Source organism: Oncorhynchus keta, chromosome 29, assembly GCF_023373465.1.
Source record: "Oncorhynchus keta strain PuntledgeMale-10-30-2019 chromosome 29, Oket_V2, whole genome shotgun sequence".
Taxonomy (NCBI): domain Eukaryota; kingdom Metazoa; phylum Chordata; class Actinopteri; order Salmoniformes; family Salmonidae; genus Oncorhynchus; species Oncorhynchus keta.
The window spans coordinates 48,091,413-48,111,657 of record NC_068449.1 but is presented as its reverse complement, the minus strand read 5'-3'; the positions used below and the strand labels follow the sequence as shown (position 1 = coordinate 48,111,657).

At 44.2% G+C, this 20,245-nt stretch overlaps 2 protein-coding genes across 7 annotated transcripts in view; both read right to left on the bottom strand.

Moving 5' to 3' along the window:
• LOC118361893 (zinc finger protein 79-like) overlaps positions 1–20,245 on the bottom strand; it is a 190,887-nt gene that overhangs the window by 82,035 nt on the left and 88,607 nt on the right. The window lies entirely within an intron of this gene.
• LOC118361864 (zinc finger protein 213-like) overlaps positions 49–20,245 on the bottom strand; it is a 76,025-nt gene continuing 55,828 nt past the window's right edge. For 2 of the 5 annotated variants that reach the window (XM_052485315.1, XM_052485316.1), the window contains 3 exons: positions 14,874–15,023; positions 13,745–13,856; positions 8,537–9,859 (listed from right to left, as the gene is read on the bottom strand). In XM_052485315.1, the coding sequence (XP_052341275.1) occupies positions 8,904–9,859; positions 13,745–13,856; positions 14,874–15,023 (1,218 nt within the window). In that variant the 3' untranslated portion in view covers positions 8,537–8,903. Of the gene's footprint in view, positions 1,756–1,932; positions 2,064–2,466; positions 3,089–8,536; positions 9,860–13,744; positions 13,857–14,873; positions 15,024–20,245 lie in introns of those variants that run through there. The other 3 variants (XM_052485325.1, XM_035742141.2, XM_052485324.1) reach the window with 3 other exon arrangements.

The window sequence follows — 20,245 nt, the reverse complement described above, 5'->3', positions numbered from 1 at the left end:
GGCTACTTTCAGAAGAACTGGCTAAAAAGAATAATGAAAGTCTTAGAATTAAAAGTCCCATTTTGTGTTTATTAAACAAACAAGTTCTAAATACTCCATATGAAAACCACACATACATGTCTCAACTAAAAATCTGCATGAACTTGATAAACTGCATACATTTTCTCATTAAAAGTGTCTTGGGGAAAAATGAAGTAGTTGAATGGAAGTCATGAAATCGGCATTTGTGAACATCATATAGCCTACACCAGGACTCTCCAACCCTGTTCCTGGAGAGCTATCGTCCTGTAGGTTCACTCCAAACCTAATCTAGCGCAATTGATTATAATAATTAGTTGGTTGATAAGCTGAACCAGGCTCGATATAAGTAGGGTTGGAGCGAAAACCTACAAGAGATCCCTGACCTACACAGTACAAACACAATATGTAACAGACTTTTTAGGGTTATAAACTGTATGCCTTATATAATCACAAAATGTCTGGATGCAATATTCTACCCAGAAATATTCAACACTGAAATGTGTTACTCTTGTTTTTCCAAACCCATCTATGGGTATTTTCTGCTGACAACAATGAAAATTAATCTTTGTCTTCAATTCAAGGTTTGATCTAAACGTCAGAAGCTATCGGGTGGAATGGTTACTTTCTATACTATAGAGTAGAATGGTTTTTCTGCTGGTGTATCCTGAGGTAGCTCCTCTCTGAAAAACTCTTACTACAATGCGTACAAGCAAATGGCCTTTCTCCCGTGTGGACCTTCAGGTGCATCTTCAGCTGGTGCTGGCGTGAGAACCTTTTCTCACACTGGGGGCAGCTGTAGGGTTTCTCCCCGGTGTGGACCCTCTGGTGCCTCTTTAGGTTGCCAGCCTGGGCAAAGCTCATGTGACACTGGGTACAGCTGAAGGGTTTCACCCCTGTGTGGACCCTCTGGTGCCTCTTCAGGTCACCAGCCTGGGCGAAGCGCATGTGACACTGGGTACAACTGAAGGATTTCACCCCTGTGTGGACCCTCTGGTGGATCTCCACCTTCTGGGAGCAAGGGGAGTGGGTTGTGACATTTGGATTTGTCTCTAAGCTTTCCCTATAATCTAAGAAATCTCTACCTTGTGAGTGTCCTTCTCCTGAGGGAGTCTCGTCTACATTCCATGTCAGAGGAGTGTCGCCCTCCACTTTCACAGTCACCTCATCTACGACTATAACCTCCCCTTTCTTATCTAGGCACCCTTCAGAGTATACGCTACTACTGTACTGGTTCCAGTCCCCACTAGACAGATCAGTCTGTGTCTCTGAACCCAAGGATATGTTGCCAGGGCCCATCTCTGTTGTGTAAGAACAAGACAGATCATTACTGCCAGTGTCTAATGTGTCACCATCTCCACAAGAATGAACCATTCTCTGGCTCTGGTAAAATACTGGTAGGTATTCTGAGCCAGGAGCAGGAGGACAACCCAGTGGCCCCAGCCCCAGTCTCTCTGGGTCTGATCTGTGGTCAGATCCTGTGCGTAAGAGCCTGTGTGTTACAGTTAAAGTCTCTGTGTCTGTCGCTGACTTGAGGATGGCGTTCGGCGTTCCACTGACCTCCATGATGCTGTGTCGGGTCCTGACCTGCGGTGCGACGGAGGTGGTGAGGTCCTCCGTGGCTACAGGGAGCGCCACTCCTGCTGCTGTGCCAGTCTGGATGTCTCTGCTGTGTCTTGAGTTCTCCTCTCCTTCAGTCTTCTCCTGCTTGACCCCAGGTCCTGCAGCCTCTGCTGACTGATACAAAAAGAGAGAAGGTTATTACCGGTACAGTGGAATTGGATAACAATGTCGTAGGGCTCTCACATCCTGAGGATGTACATGTAAGCAAATTAATAGTTGAGGGAGCCTTTCTGAAATAAACGGGCAACATTTGACAGACTGTCATTTTCAATGTCACACTATGACACAAACCTCTATCACGATAACATGCTGGGTTGAGGATCCACTCCCCTCATCTACAGCTATGGGTTGGTCATCTCTACACGCGTTGTGTTCCGCTGGCTTCACAAAACTCTTGTGGCCTCCAGTGAGATGTCCTTCACCTGAGAGAGAGTGATTGGGGAAAAAGGGGTGGTTAAGTTAGGTACTGTGAATGCTCAACACTATATTGAACACTGTCTACAATTGGAAAGGATGTAAAGTAACACTTCTCATAAAGTCAAGATATACTATTGATGGATTGATTATGTTCCATGCATCACATTATTTTAATTGAGTATGATAATTGGAAACTCAGTAAATCATGAATCTGGTTAGAATATGATAGTGTCTTTGTGCAAGAATAATTTGTTCTTAATTGACCTACCTGGTAAAATAAAAGCTAGATAATCAAGGGAAGTATTGGATACTATCGAAAAATGTTACAAGACCCAATTCTAGGTAACACATCTGAACACATGCACTGAGGGGAAAGGGGCGATAACCCCTGCCATCTGCAAAATGTACCTCTTGCCATTCCTCTGTATCGGTCGAGGGATTTGTCACTACTGGGACGACTGGCGAGAACGCGCTCTCGCATTGTCCTCTCTGCGCGATCCCGTGCCACCTTCATTTCCAGTAGCTGCAGTTTTCTCCGCAATGACCTGTTTTCTTTCTGGCTTTGAGTTATTTCCAAACGAAACACTGCATAGTCGTCGTCTACGAGTTTACAGATCTCTGCAACGGCTGAATTCGCTAGCACCTCCATGATGGAGGCTAATTGAGTGTGAAAAACCATACAGTTAGCCATTGTTAACAGCTACTAGCTAGCGTTACCTAGATAACATCTATCCACCAAGTCCTATTTCCAACGCGAATCAAACATTACCTGGGGAAATTATTAATCATATTTTGAGTTCCAGGGTGTTAATACAGGTCTATATAACAACAGTAAAAACGCTAACATGCAAATTGTTATTGGTTACTGTTCTCTTCCGTTTACACTAAAGAGAAAGGATCTTATTGGTGAGCGTAATAGCTGAAAGGGTGTGGTTAAAGTGAAACGTACGCTCGCTGTTCTTTGAAGTACTGTACTGGTTATTACATAATGGCGTCTTTCTGCAAGCACACATTCAGCCATGTTGGTCAAAGCCCAAGGTGAAAGTGTAGGAGTTTTGGATAAACGCGAAAAAAACACAATATTCGTGGTAAACGCAGGTTTAGGAGATCTTATACGTCTTCTATGAGATATTCTTCATCAGCCAACGTAACTTTTTGTGAATTCTGAAGCATTTGAGACGTTAAAACATTTATGTAATCAATGCACGCACATAAAGACTTCATAATTCATAAAGGTCATATTAACTGACTGATATGATCTCAGGGGTCGTTCCATGTCATTTCAGCAAGCCATCTTCGGCTGTCCTGAAATCGTTTCTGTAGTTAGAAACGTTATTTTGATTAAATATCATTTGAAATTAAAGCAATTGATGGCACCCAAATTGGCTATTTTAATGTATAGGACTCATATAATATTCAATAAACATAGTACCTAACATCCAATTTGAACCAAACTTTTTTATAACTCTAACCACGTTTCCCTCCACAGTTGTATGCGAGTAAAATCCTACCATATAAAAAAAAATCACAACAGCTGTGATGGAAACAGGAAGTTTCGGCACAATTTTACAATTACCGACAGATCATTTGTTCGTTTAACATGGTATATTTTTGTGTCATTAAAATTAATTATACTAGGAAATGCGGTGGAAACAAATTTATGCGCAAATATTAATATAAAAACTATCTTAACCAAGTAAATTTGGAGTCACGCGATGATATGGTGTGTGGTTTTCCCACTACGACTCGGGAAACCATGCAGTTTATTAAACTACAGATTAAATAAATTATACTGAACTTCACAGGGTGGTGAAAGTGCACAGTAAATTTGAATAACAAATACAAATGTTCTGGCTCTTATCCATAATAATCTCATCATGTAGACTCACTAGCCTACTCGCACTGTAAGTAAATCGTTACGTTTATTATGGTATGTATTCATGTGTGGATTTCCATCACCCATTTCGTATGATATGTTATGAATGACATCTTATGAATTTGCAAAAACATACACTACCGGTCAAGAGTTTTAAAACACATTAATTCAAGGGTTTTTCTTTATTTGTACTATTTTCTACATTGTAGAATAACAGTGAAGACAAAACTATGAAATAACACATATGGAATCATGTAGTAACCAAAAAAGTGTTCATCAAATCAAAATACATTTTAGATTCTTCTAGTAGCCACCCTTTGCCTTGATGACAGCTCTGCACACTCTTGGCATTCTCTCAACCAGCTTCATGAGGTAGTCACCTGGAATGCATTTCAAGTAAGAGGTGTGTTTAATTAAAAGTTCATTTGTGGAATTTCTTTCCTTCTTAATTTCGTTTGAGCCAATCAGTTGTGTTGTGACAAGGTAGGGGGGCATACAGAAGATAGCCCTATTTGGTAAAAGACCAAGTCCATATTATGGCAAGAACAGCTCAAATAAGCAAAGAGAAATGACAGTCTATCATTACTTTAAGACATGAAGGTCAGTCAATACGGACAATTTCAAGAACTTTGAAAGTTTCAAGTGCAGTCACAAAAACCATCAAGCGCTATGATGAAACTGGCTCTCATGATGACCGCCACAGGAATGGAAGACCCAGAGTTACCTCTGCTGCAGAGGATAGGTTCTTTCGAGTTACCAGCCTCAGACATTGCAGCCCAAATAAATGCTTCACAGAGTTCAAGTAACCGACACATCTCAACATCAACTGTTCAGAGGAGACTGTGTGAATCAGGCCTTCATGGTCGAATTGCTGCAAAGAAACCACTACTAAAGGACACCAATAATAAGAAGAGACTTGCTTGGGCCAAGAAACACAAGCAATGGACATTAGACTGGTGGAAATTTGTCCTTTGGTATGGAGTCAAAATGTAAGATTTTTTGGTTCCAACTGCCGTGTCTATGTGAGATGCAGTGTGTGTGAACGGATGTTCTCCGCATGTGTATTTCCCACCGTAAAGCATGGAGGAGGAGGTGTTATGGTGTGGGGGTGCTTTGCTGGTGACAGTGTCTGTGATTTATTTAGAATTCAATGCACACTTAATCAGCATGGCTACCACAGCATTCTGCAGTGATATGCCATCCCATCTGGTTTGGGCTTGGTGGGACTATCATTTTTTTTTCAACAGGACAATGACCCAAAACACACCTCCAAGCTGTGTAAGGGCTTTTTTTTTACCAAGAAGGAGAATAATGGAGTGCTGCATCAGATGACCTGGCCTCCACAATCCCCCGACCTCAACCAAATTGAGATAGTTTGGGATGAGTCGGATCGCAGAGTGAAGGAAAAGCAGTCAACAAGTGCTCAGCATATGTGGGAACTCCTTCAAGACTATTGGAAAAGCATTCCAGGTGAAGCTGGTTGAGAGAATGCCAAGAGTGTGCAAAGCTGTCATCAAGGCAAAGGGAAGCTACTTTGAAGAATCTCAAATATAAAATATGTTTTGATTTGTTTAACACTTTTCTGTTTACTACATGATTCCATATGTGTTATATAATCGTTTTAATGTCTTCACTATTATTCTACAATGTAGAAAATACTAAAAATAAAGAAACACCCTTCAATGAGTAGGTGTTCTAAAACTTTTGACCAGTAGTGTACATGTTACGAATTTCCTAAACGTACAATATGTTACGAATTTGCAAAATGTATGATACGCTCTGTTACAAATTTTGGCTAGCTGTATTACGTTAGGTAATGTTAGCTAGGCGAGGGGTTAGGGGTACTTTTATGAGTTAGGTTAAAAGGTTAGCGAAAGGGTTTGCTAACATGCTAAGTAGTTGAAAAGTAGCAACAAAATATTAAGTAGTTGAAAAGTTGCTAATTAGCTCAAATGCTAAAGTTGTCTGTGATAATATTCGAATTCACAACCTTTGGGTTGCTAGACGTTCTGGTTATATGCCCACCCATTGCCTTAAGTAACCATCTGTCGTATGTAACCATAACAAACGTAACATATCATACTAAATGGAGTGTCTCGGATTTACTTACAGAATAATACAAAATGCTCTGAGACCATGTCTTACAAGTAGTATGGAGTTACGGCATATTGTTTCTTAATCCGATGTAATGTATTACTGAATTTGTTGATGTTATTTTCCCCCTCTTCTGAGAAATTAATCAATAACCATGTTTCCATCCAACCATTTCATGCAGATTAATTACCTGATGCATGAAAAAGGAAACGACAGGGCTGATGGGAACATGAAATGCTGATACAATTTTATTAATGCTGACAGACAATTTATTTGTTCCAACACGGTGGGATCTTTTTGTGTCAGGTAAATAAATATGAGAAATGGAGGTGGAAACACCTTCATGCGCAAATATTGATATAATAATATATCGAAGTAAACTTGGAGTCATGCGATATGTTGTGTTGTTCTCACAATTACTTGAGTAAAAGTCTTCATCGACATCACCTCAGTAAGGTAAATATTCAACAGTCTTTGTTCTAGCCTAGGTTTACGGTCTCTGTAAAAACAGGGTATTTGTTTCGGCCTGTTTCAAATGACAAGCTAACAAAGTGTTAATAAGGGGTATGTGGTTAATTACCCAAAGACACTTCACATGTACAGTGGGGCAAAAAAGTATTTAGTCAGCCACCAATTGTGCAAGTTCTCCCACTTAAAAAGATGAGAGGCCTGTAATTTTCATCATAGGTACATTTCAACTATGAAAGACAAAATGAGAAAAAAAATCCCAAAAATCACATTGTAGGATTTTTTTATTAATTTATTTGCAAATTATTAGTCTTTGAGCTCCCTCTAGACATTGTTGTGGGTGTTGTTGAGATTGTGTGCTGTGTTGGAGGCTAGGTAACTTTCATGTCCATATGAATTAAATACACTGCTCAAAAAAATAAAGGGAACACTAAAATAACACATCCTAGATCTGAATGAACGAAATATTCTTATTAAATACTTTTTTCTTTACATAGTTGAATGTGCTGACAACAAAATCACACAAAAATGATCAATGGAAATCAAATGTATCAACCCATGGAGGTCTGGATTTGGAGTCACACTCAAAATTAAAGTGGAAAACCACACTCAGTAGTGTGTGTGGCCTCCACGTGCCTGTATGACCTCCCTACAACACCTGGGCATGCTCCTGATGAGGTGGCGGATGGTCTCCTGAGGGACCTCCTCCCAGACCTGGACTAAAGCATCTGCAGTCTGTGGTGCAACGTGGCGTTGGTGGATGGGGCGAGACATGATGTCCCAGATGTGCTCAATTGGATTCAGGTCTGGGGAACGGGCGGGCCAGTCCATAGCATCAATGCCTTCCTCTTGCAGGAACTGTTGACACACTCCAGCCACATGAGGTATAGCATTGTCTTGCATTAGGAGGAACCCAGGGCCAACCGCACCAGCATATGGTCTCACAAGGGGTCTGAGGATCTCATCTCGGTACCGAATGGCAGTCAGGCTACCTCTGGCGAGCACATGGAGGGCTGTGCAGCCCCCCAAAGAAATGCCACCCCACACCATGACTGACCCACCGCCAAACCAGTCATGCTGGAGGATGTTGCAGGCAGCAGAACGTTCTCCACGGCGTCTTCAGACTGTCATGTCTGTCACACGTGCTCAGTGTGAACCTGCTTTCATCTGTGAAGAGCACAGGGCGCCAGTGGTGAATTTCCAATCTTGGTGTTCTCTGGCAAATGAAAAACGTCCTGCACGGTGTTGGGCTGTAAGCACAACCCCCATCTGTGGACGTCGGGCCCTCATACCACCCTCATGGAGTCTGTTTCTCACCGTTTGAGCAAACACATACACATTTGTGGTCTGCTGGAGGTCATTTTACAGGGCTCTGGCAGTGCTCCTTCTGCTCCTCCTTGCACAAAGGTGGAGGTAGCGGTCCTGCTGCTGGGTTGTTGCCCTTCTACGGCCTCCTCCACGTCTCCTGATGTACTGGCCTGTCTCCTGGTAGCGCCTCCATGCTCTGGACACTACGCTGACAGACACAGCAAACCTTCTTGCCACAGCTCGCATTGATGTGCCATCCTGGATGAGTTGCACTACCTGAGCCACTTGTGTGGGTTGTAGACTCCGTCTCATGCTACCACTAGAGTGAAAGCACCGCCAGCATTCAAAAGTGACCAAAACATCAGCCAGGAAGCATAGGAACTGAGAAGTGGTCTGTGGTCCCCACCTGCAGAACCACTCCTTTATTGGGGGTGTCTTGCTAATTGCCTATAATTTCAACCTGTTGTCTATTCCATTTGCACAACAGCATGTGAAATTTATTGTCAATCAGTGTTGCTTCCTAAGTGGACAGTTTTATCTCACAGAAGTGTGATTGACTTGAAGTTATATTGTGTTGTTTAAGTGTTCCCTTTATTTTTTGAGCAGTGTATGTTTCGGTTCGACTGGGAGAAGGGAAACTCAGTCCCTACAATGATACAAAAATAACCAAGTAAATCAGCACAGAGTTAATGTTGTATTTAACGTAAACCAAATAGTCCTACACTCATAACGTGAAGTTCAGTACTTTTATTGCACAAAATGATACGTATGGCAAGTCTAATAACTGTTCTCACTATGGTAACACTTACCGTACATCTAGCACCCTCGCTTTAATAAAATACATTTTAGAATACTTTGGAAAAGGATAAAACATTACATTGCACAAAAACAGGACAAGGTTATCACTTTACATCAGCGAAGCACTTTTACAGACACCATATCATCCACTCTGCCTCATCACACTCATTTCCTCAGTTTACCTCATCCGGTTCCCTACTACATCCCAAACTAACTAGCACTAAATAATAAAATCAAATTATATTGGTCACATACGTGTTTAGCAATGTTATTGCAGGTGTAGCAAAATGCTTCTACTACATTACATGTCCCTATACGGTAGACATGGGTCTTGTGCATTTTCTGCTGGTGTATCCTGACGTGTCTCCTCTCTGAGAACCTCTTCCCGCAGTGCGTACCGGCGAACGGCCTCTCCCGTGTGGACCTTCAGGTGCACTTTCATATTGTGCTGGTGGGAGAACCTCTTCTCACACTGGGGGCAGCTGTAGGGTTTCTCTCCTGTGTGGACCCTCTGATGCCTCTTCAGGTGGGTCGATCGGGAGAAACGGGCACGGCACAGGTGACAGCCGAATGGCTTCTCCCCCGTGTGTATCCTCTGGTGGATCTCCACCTGTTTGGGGAAACTGAAAGCTTTCCCACAGAACGAACACGGGAAGCGCTTTTCTTTACTGTTTCCGTCTCTACTACTGTCATTTGTCAATGGGCTTGTGTAGCCATTTAGTGTTGAAGAATTGTCTGAGGTCTGGTTTAACATAAGGAGAGTGTGAGGAGGATTAAGGCCAGGGACTGTCTGTGTTGTCACAGGGTCCATGTTCCAGTTGATAGATCCTATAGAAGGCAGGCTGAAGGCAGCATCTGTTAGGGGGTTAACCTGAGGCGCCATCAGTCTCTCTGAATCACAACTATAGAAGCAGGACGGAGCATTGCTAACCGAGTCTGTGTCTGTTCTCTCCAACCGCATACGGACACCTCCCCGTCCCTGCAGGCCAAATCTACGCCTCGCTGTCGTCTCAGCCAGTCTGTTGTCATGGAGACTAAGTTCAGTTGTGGTTTTGTGTTCAGCTGTTTGTTTCTGGTTGTGGTTAACAGTGTTGATCCCAGGCCCAGAGTTGAGGACGCTGTCCCATCCACAGACCTCGACTATGTCGCTACTGGATCTGGCCTGCTCAGTGACGTTCTCCCCTGGGCCCTTCACTGCACCGGTCTGGCAATCCAAAATGGCCACCCAGTCTCCTCTGTTAACCTCCAGCCAACCACCTGCAGGAAGAGGTAACAAAACAGACTATAAGAATATTTAGAAGATAAATACACAACGCAGAGGATGCGAGGACAAGAGTAAATAGTTGGTCTTCAGTTCAACAGCTGTTTAGAATCTGTGGAATGTCAGTCCTGCACTCAGTGCTACGTTTTCATTGGTCTGTACATTGAGTCTGGAGCAGGATACTTATTATTTGGCCATTGGCCCAGTTGTACTGGAAGGACTTCTGATTGGTCAACCGCATGCTAGGGGTGGAGGGTTTTGAATGGCATCCTGTTCCTTTGTTCTGTGGAGAAAAGCTGAGGACAGGGGAGACTGAACATCTACCTCCCAGCATAACATTATGATTGGTCCTCTTTGAATAAACCTATTTTTCTCCCTGATTTGCTTTGGAGTTTGTGTTATTGAAGAATAACATCAACCGCTAACAAGACTTTACAAACATGCCAGAGAAAACACAACGGTATGACTTGAACTACTGTTCCCTGGAGGAGTGAAACTGGATTTATTCCCTAAATGTAATACCGCTCTTCACCAAGTCCAGGAATGGGCAGCGCAGGGCCAAATGGGTGTTGTACCTAATGTCTCTCCTTCAGGGAACAGTATTATAGACATAACATTACGTTCCCTTTCAGTCAGTCCAATTCAGAATAGCATACTATGGGGAACTATAATCACGCCATGATGGTGGTCCTTCTGTAGCTCAGTTGGTAGAGCATGGCGCTTGTAATGCCAGGGTAGTGGGTTCGATCCCCGGGACCACCCATACGTAGAATGTATGCACACATGAATGTAAGTCGCTTTGGATAAAAGCGTCTGCTAAATGGCATATATTATTATTATTATTATTATATTCATAAGCCGACCCCAACGGATACTAAATAAAACAGCTCATGGCAGACCACCGACAGCGTGCTGCCTAGTTATTTCCCATCCCAGCCATAAGCACATTGTGGGCTACACTGGAGCAGTGACACCCAAGCGATTAAAACCTTTGAAAAAAAATGTGTGGTGATGCCCAACTCGCCACGGCACAAATATCTCCTCCAGTCAACCTTTTAAACAATGCCCAATATGCTGCCAGACCCCTTGTGAAGTAGGAGCTGCCACAGCTAGGTAACCCTTGCCGCTATATGCCAGGGGGATAGCCTCCACAACCCAGTGGGAGAGAGAGTGTTTAGAGAGCGCCCTGCGCCCCACTATGACACCATCCGTTCTTTCCGACTTGAGTAACCCATCGCGCCCCCACCCTTGGGGGGATGAGTCTGTTGTGACCACCTTGCGGGACAACACCTGGGCCATGAGAACCCCTTGCGACAGTAGCTGTGGATCCCTCCACTCGGCCAGTGCCCGAAGATATATGTCGGGGACACTGGAATTGACTGGTTTAGGTGGCGAGATGCTTCCAAGCGTGTTGCTAGCACCCAGCACTGGAACAGCCGCATTAATAATAGTTCCAGGGGACTGACCACCATCATAGAAGCCATCATCCCCAGTAGGCGCAGGAACTGGTGAAAACGTACTGTGCTGCTCAACCGAAATTTGGTCAAGCAGAGCTGGAAGCTCTTTTTCTGGTTTACAATAAAACCTAGAGAATGAACATGGGGCACTAGCCTCGGTGTGAAACACTGCTTGTTCCTTTGACTGCTATCAGCCAACTGTCTAGGTAGGCCAACACCCTCAGGCCCTGATGGGTGCCAGAGCCACCTCCACCACCTGTGAAAAGACGAGAGGCGAGAGAGACAAGCCGAATGGGAGTACAAAAAACGTGTAGGCTATCGCCTTGTAATGGAACCTCAGGAACTTTATGTGACTGGGGTACATGGGCAGACGAAAGTACGCATCCTTTAGGCCGATAGTGGGTGAAACAATTGCCTGGACACATGGACAGTAACAGCCGCTGGTTTGTGAGCATTTTGAACTTGCGAACTCTGAGATGCTTGTTCAGGGCAAGCATGTCTAGAATAGGGCTTAAACCACCGTCCCTTTTCGAAACCAGTAAATACAGACTGTACCAGCTGTCTTGGGCTTCCAACAGAGGAACCATTCGTTCTGCCTGTTTCTGGAGCAGGGAGGATATTTCCTCCGTTAATACTGGCAGAGGCCAGGGGAACAGTTGACGTGATGATGCCGCAAAAACGTGGGGGGGATTCAATGAATTGTAGCCTGACATCACTGTTCGCACGATCCAGGGCAGATCAGGCAGCAAGTCTCCTGTAAAGTGCCATGTCGCCCCTGGAAGCGGTGCGACGCTTGTGCCAGGCAGATTGGCACAAGCGTCGGTTGGACCTGGTGCTGGGCCGGGCCCCTGGGACAGCCCGCTTAGCCGGCCCAGCATCAGAGGTACATTTGTCTGTCCCACTCTTTCTGAAAACGTCAAAGATGGCAGTGTGCCACCACAGTAGCGCCCCTGCTCTTGCCGAGTGCCAGAACGGTACACCGGGACGTGAACAGAATGAAGTTGGCCGTAACACGAATCTCATCCAGGAGCTCGGTGTGGGATTCCTGCAGCCAAAGCCATGCCAAACTCCGGCAGCAACTCTGTCTAGTAGACCTGCAATACAGTTATAGACAACAGGGATCAGCCATCCCCTCTGTGCAATACACCTTATCCAGCTGGCAGCTGAAAAGCGACAGTGCTTGTTAGGGAGCATAGGATCCGCATTAGCCACACCCTTGTGAGCCAACAGGCTAGGTAGCCAGGTAACTTGCTATAGACTGGAGGCGTGTGCGCCAGCCCCGCCCAATCCATCCCCTCCAGATCCATGAAGGGGGCACACCAATGTGGCACAATTCTATGAACATTGCGTTGGATACCAGGGTTTACCCCGCTACTCACATAGTGTTAGGGGGTGGCTGTCCGGGAACTAAGTCCTCTTCCGAGAAACTCCTGGAGCGTCCAGAACACCATGTTGTTATCCGAAACCTGTGTCCTGTATGTCATCATGGGAGACAAACCAGCCAGCTCACTATCTCCTAGCTGGGAGGCTAGTTCCACCAAAGCCCCAAATCTCTCTCTGTTTCCTGCACCTCAGTCCCAGGCGAGATACCGGCATCCGGGAAAGGAAAGTTGCCATCGGTAAATCCAAGCTTTCTCAAGAATGCGAGACGTCTTGCCAGGGAGTTTGCACGCAGTATGTGGAAATGCTCACACAGACTGGTTCAAGCGAGGGCCGCCTGAGCGTGTTCAAAGCCGAGACAAAATACACATAAATCGTGAGCATCTTTCAGAGAAATAGTATAACTGCATGACTGGAAGAATGAACACATTGTCGCCTCGGCCGCTTTCTTAACCGTTTTAATCATTTTCTTCCAGCAAATTGAAGATGAACTAATTGTTTGTGATTAGAAAACTTGTGAGAACAAATACAAAGTAAGCACACAACATACAGTGGGTGAGGACACTCTACCACTATGGGACAGTTTAGTTGGCGCAACGTAATTCTCGTTTTCCAATTGTTTGTTTTATTAGCGTGAATCGTTCCTGTTCACACCAAGGTGAAGAGCAGAATAATTGAAGGAAGGAATCTGTGCCTCATGCTTATCACCTGTGGAAGGCGGGGCTTCCAGCGAGGCACGGATTTCATTGGCCTTGTCAGGTGAGATCTTTCAACCAAAGTCGCGAGAGTGCGAATCCCCATAGTATGTTGTACCGAAGTTGACTGACTGAAGGGAAACTCATACATAATTTGAGTCAATTAACTGGTCAAGTTCATACATTATAATGTGTGTTTTTGTATACAAACATAAGTTGTATTAATTTCATTTGATAAAAGAATAGTAACCAGTTGCATCACTATTCTATTTTGTATCTAGGCTATATGTATCACTATTCCCATTGAAGATCTATTACTGTATGGAGGCTATATGTATTTCTCCCTTACCTTGCTCCCCCATCTTTAATCCAGTCAGCAGATCAACGCTCTCTGGTCCATCTTCTATTGTCTCCTCTTTGACTAGCAGCAGATCAGGCTTCCCATCCTCCACGTCTACTGACTGTAAGAGATACAGAGTGAGAGGATGTTGGATCAAGAAATCTGATATGCGCACCCTGCTATGGAGCATCTTCTGATTTGGCAATGAGGGATTGCTATGAGTACTATGCAAACATGTTAGTTGCTTTGACACTATGCAAATGTATTAGTTAATTTAATTACATGACGCTCATTAAAATGGTTTGATAATTCAAAGGCATAGTCCCACACTAATTTTGTTCCACACAACAAAATTAATCAAGACCTGGGGCCATATCCGAAGAGAATCTCAGAATAGAAGTGCTGATCCAAGATCAGATCCCTGCCTGTCTACATAGTCTTATTCATTATAATCTAAAAAAGAAAAACTGATCTTAGATCAGCATTTGTACTCAGAGAGGCTTTGTGGATGCGGAGAGTAGTGCGCACGGCCCAGTACATCACTAGGGCCAAGCTTCCTGCCATCCAGGACCTCTATACCAGGCAGTGTAGGAAGGCCCTAAAAGTTGCCAAAGACTCCAGCCACCCTAGTCATAGACTGTTCTCTCTGCTACCGTACTGCAAGCGGTACTGGATAGTATAGGTCCAAAAGGCTTAACAGTTTCTACCCCCAAGCCATAAGACTCCTTAACAGCTAACAGGAATGTTGGCATTGACCCCCCTTTACGCTGCTGCTACTCTGTGTTTATTATCTATGCAGTCATTTTTACCTCTACCTACATGTACATATTACCTCAATTACCTCTACTAACCTGTCCCCCCACGCATCGACTCTGTACCGTTACCCCCTGTATATAGCCTTGTTACTGTTATTTAATTGTTGCTCTTTAATTATGTTAGTTTTCCAAAAGAATGTCATCATTTTTATTTATTTATAGTTTACTTCAGTTTATTTAGTAAATACTTTAACTTTTTTCTTAAAACTGCATTGTTGGTTTGGGCTTGTAAGTAAGCATTTCACTGTTGTATTCGGTGCATGTGACAAATAGAATTGGATTTGATCTAATACCATTCAGACAGTAGTTTACAATGGGCTCACCTCAGTGAGACTGTGTGTGGTCCTGTGCTGCTCAGCTGGTTCCTCTGTGGGTTCAGGAGGAGGTGTAGTCTGGTTGTCCTCCATGACCATGTCCCCCTCAGGGTTCCCCAGACCCTCCTCCTTCACCTGCAGCACCTCTGGACCCTCCTCCTGAAAGAGAGCCATGATACAGATTACAGACATACTCTCTCTTAGGTACGTACACGCACACACACGCACAGAAAATACACACTTTAATGATGGATGGGCCATACTTGTGAACATAAAAAATAAAAAAATGCTCATCAGCCAATTAAAATCATCAATTTACTTGCAAGTGATAGAACACACACACAGATAATAAACACGCTTTCAACATGGAGTGTTTACCCAGCCCCATTATTTGAGTCCTATACTGTAGTTACAGAATTACATAATTGTTGTTAAACCCATCATGGTGGACATAAATATGATGTTGCAAGTCAGCTATGATAAGTTCAAATTCATCAGACAAACCTGACTAAACTATTTTGAAGTATACAGTAGGTGTTTCAGACCCCTTGCAAATGTATTAAAAATAAAAAACTGAAATCACATTTACATAAGTAATCAGACCCTTTACTCAGTACGTTATTGAAGCACCTGTGGCAGCGATTAGAGCCTCAAGTCTTCTTGGATATGATGCTACAAAAATTTGGGGAGTTTCTCCCATTCTTCTCTGCAGACCCTCTCAAGCTCCGTCAGGTTGGCTGGGGAGCGTCGCTGCACAGCTATTTTCAGGTGTCTCCAGAGATGTTCGATCGAGTTCAAGTCTGGGCTCTGGCTGGGCCACTCAAGGACATTCAGAGACTCATGCCGAAGCCACTCCTGCGTTGTCTGGGCTGTGTGCTTATGGTCGTTCACCTGTTGGAAGGTGAACCTTCGCCCCAGTCTGAGGTCCTGAGCAGGTTTTCATCAAGGATCTTTCTGTACTTTGCTCCGTTCATCTTTCCCTCGATCCTGACTAGTCTCAGTCCCTTTCTCTGAAAAACATCCCCACAGCATGATGCTGCCACTACCATGCTTCACCGTAGGGATGGTGCCAGGTTTCCTCCAGATGTGACGCTTAGCATTCAGGTCAAATAGTTCAAATCTTGGATTCATCTGACCAGAGAATCTGATTTCTCATGGTTTGAGAGTCCTTTAGGTGCCTTTTGGCAAACTCCAAGCGGTTTGTGATGTACCTTTTACTGAGGAGCAGCTTCCGTCTGACCACTCTATCATAAAGGCCTAAATGGTGGAGTGTTGCAGAGGTGGTTGTCCTTCTGGAAGGTTCTCCCATCTCCACAGAGGAACTCTAGAGCTCTGTCAGAGTAGCCATCAGCTTCTTGGTCACTTTCCTGACCAAGGACCTTCTCCCCTTATTGCTCAATTTGGTCAGACGGCCAGCTCTAGGAAGAGTCTTGGTGGTTCCCAACTTCTTCCATTTAAGAATGATGGAGGCCACTGTGTTCTTGGGGACTTTCTATGCTGCAGACATTTTTTGGTACCCGTCCCCAGATCTGTGCCTCGACACAATCCTGTCTCTGAGCTCTACGGACAATTCCTTTGACCTCATGGCTTGATTTTTGCTCTGACATGCACTGTCAACTGTGGGACCTTATAGACAGGTGTGTCCCTTTCCAAATTATGTCCAATCAATTGAATTTACCAAAGGTGGACTCCAATCAAGTTGTAGAAACATCTCATGGATGACCAAATGGAAACAGGATGCACCGGAGCTACATTTCAAGTCTCATAGCAAAGGGTCTGAACACATACGTAAATAAGGCATTCTTGTTTTTCTATGTTTAATAAATTGGCCAAAATTTCTAAAAACCTGTGTTCGCTTTGTCATTGCGGAGACACCTGAAACCCCACCTCTTTAAGGAATACCTAGGATAGGATAAGTAATCCTTCTCACCCCCCTTTAAGATTTAGATGCACTATTGTAAAGTGACTGTTCTACTGGATGTCATAAGGTGAATGCACCAATTTGTAAGTCGCTCTGGATAAGAGCGTCTGCTAAATGACTTAGATGTAAATGTAAATTGTGGGCTATTGTGTGTTGATTGAGGTGTTTAATTTGTTTTTTAAAATCCACTTTAGAATAAAGCTGTAAGGAAAACGCAAAGGGGTCTGAATACTTTCTGAATGCACTCTACATTGTGAACTTCCTGACGAACAGTCCCCAGGTGGCGAGGGTAGGCACATCCGCCACGCTGAACCACACGGGGCCTCTCGGGGGTGCATGCTTAGTCCCCTCCCATACTCCCTGTTCACCCACGATGGCGCGAACTACTCCAACACCACCATTGTTTGCTGACGACATGACGGTGGTAGGCCTGATCACAGACGACGAGACAGCCTATAGGCAGAAGGTCAGTGACCTGGCAATGTGGTGCCAGGACAAAAGCCTTTCCCTCAATGTCAGCAAGACAAAGGAGCTGATCGTGGACCACAGGAAACGGAGGGCCGAGCACACCCCCATCCACATCGACAGGGCTTTAGTGGAGCAAGTCAAGAGAGTCTCAATCTTGGTGTTCACACCACTAAGGAACTAACATGATCCACACACACACAAAAACAGGCGTGAAGAGGGCACAACACCATTTCCCCCTCAGGAGGCTGAAAATAATTGTAATGGGCCCTCAGATCCTCAAAAGGTTATACAGCTGCACCATTGAAAGCATCTTGACTGGCTGCATCAATGCTTGGTTAGGCAACTGCTTGGCATCCAAGCGCAAGGCGCCAGAGGGTAGTGTCGTACGGCCCATCACATCGCTGGACCCGAGCTCTCTGCCATCCAGGACCTCTATACCAGGTGGTGTCAGAAGAAGGCCCTAAAAATTGTCAAAGGCTCCAGCCACCCAGGACTGTTCTCTCTCAAGTGGTACTGATGCACCAAGTATGGAACCAACAGGACCCTGAACAGCTTCTACCCCCAAGCAGTAAGACTGCTGTTACCTTGCACCCCTGCACATTGACTCGGTACTGGTACCCCCTGTATATAGCAAAGTTATCACTACTCATTGTGAATTTATTCCTCATGTTATCATCTTTCTATTATTTGTAAATGTTTCTTTCTGCATGGGAAGGGCCCATAAGTAAGCAACTTACTGTTAGTCTACACCTTTTATTTACAAAGCACATTTAATGTGACAAATAACATTTGATTTGTAGGTATATATAGTAGGCCTTATGTGTAATGGTTATAAAGCCATGTTGGGTGTATGCAGAATAGGGTGAGATCAGATGTGATGTATACTAAAGAAGTGGTGTAAAGTACATAAGAAAACATACTTTCCGAATGCACTGTATATTGTGAACATCTCCCCTCTCCTGGACTTCCTGACGGACAGTCCCCAGGTGGTGAGGGTAGGCACATCCGCCACGCTGACCCTCAACACGGGGGCCCCTCAGGGGTGTGTGCTTAGTTCCCTCCTATACTCCCTGTTCACCCATGACTGCGCGGGCGATTTTTTGCTTATCTGCACTTTACCATTTATATTTGACATCTTTTACTTTAGGAATGTTGTGGAGGTAAAGAAAATAATGTACTTTAACTCCATGCATTTTCCCTGACACCCAAAAGTACTCGTTAGCAGGACAGGAAAATTGCCAAATTCCTACATTTACCAAGAGAACGTCCCTGGTCATCCCTACTGCCTTTGATCTGGTGGAAGCACTAAATACATGCTTTGTTTGTAAATTACTTTTGAAACATAACTATATTTAAAACCAAATACTTTCACTCAAGTAGTGGGTGACTTTCACTTGAGCCATTTTCTATCTTTACTTTTACTCAAGTATGACATTTGGGGCCTCCCAGGTGGCGCAGTGGTCTAGGGCATTGCATCGCAGGGCAAGCTGGCCACCAGAGGTTCGCGCCCAGGCTCTGTCGCAGCCGGCTGCGATCTGAAGGTCCGTGGGGCGACGCACAATTGGCCTAGCATCGTCCGGGTTAGGGAGGGTTTGGCCGGTAGGGATATCCTTGTTTCATTGCGCACCAGCGACTCCTGTGGCGGGCCAGGCGCAGTGCACGCTAACATTTCATAAGACATTTGGGTACTTTTTCCACAACTGCTAAAGAGAGCCTCGTTGAAACTCTTAGAACGAAAAGTCCCATTTTGTGTTCATTAAAAATAAACATTTTGAATACACCATATGAAAACCACACATATATACATATAGAGTCTCTGGTGGCAGTTTTGTTACACCGAACAAAAATATAAACTCAACTTGTGTTGGTCCCGTGGTTCATGAGCTGAAATACAAGATCCCTGAAATGTTTCATATGCACACGAAGCTTATTTGTCTCAAATTTTGTGCACAAATGTGTTTACATCCCCTGTTAGTGAGCATTTTTCCTTTGCCAAGATAATCCAGGTGTGGCAAATCAAGAATTTGATGACACAGAATGATCATTACAAAGGTGCACCTTGTGCTGGGGACAATAAAAGGCCACTAAAATGTTTTGTCACACAACACAATGCCACAGATGTCTACATTTTTGAGGGAGAGTGCGATTGGCATGCTGACTGCAGGAATGTCAACCAGAGCTGTTGCCAGATAATTTAATGTTAATTTCTCTACCATAAGCCGCCTCCAATGTTGTTTTAGAGAATTTAGCAGTCCGTCCAACTGGCCTCACAACCACAGACCACGTGTAAACATTGCTAGGACAACATCCAGGACCTCCGCATCTGGCTTCTTCACATGCGGGATAGTCTGAGAACAGCCACCTGGAAAGCTGATGAAACTGATGAGTGTTTCAGTCTGTAATAAAGCCCTTTTGTGGGGGAAAACTAATTCTGATTACCTGGGCCTGGCTCCCCAGTGGGTGAGCTTATGCCCTCCCAGGCCAATCCATGGCTGCGCCCCTGCCCAGTCATGTGAAATCCATAGACTCATTTATTTATTTAAAATTGACCGATTTCCTTATATGAAAGTCAGTAAAATCTTGGAAATTGTTGCCCTTGTATTTTTGTAAGTAGTGGAATGGATCAAAGAAATAAGCATTTGTGAACAACATATAGCCTACACAGTACAAACACAATATGTAACAGACTTGTTATGCTTAAATATATCACACAATGTCTGGATGCAATATTCTACCCAGGAATATTCAACATTGAAATCTGTCTCATTATTCCAAAGGTATCTGTGGATCTTTCCTGCTGACAACACTGAAAATTAATCTGTCTTTAATGCAGGGTTTGATCTAAATGTCAGAAGCTAATGAGTGGAATGGTTACTTCCTATGTTATAGAGTGGAATGGTTTTTCTGCTGATGTATCCTGAGGTAGCTCCTATCTGAGAACCTCTTTCCGCAGTACGTACAGGCAAATGGCCTTTCTCCCGTATGGACATTT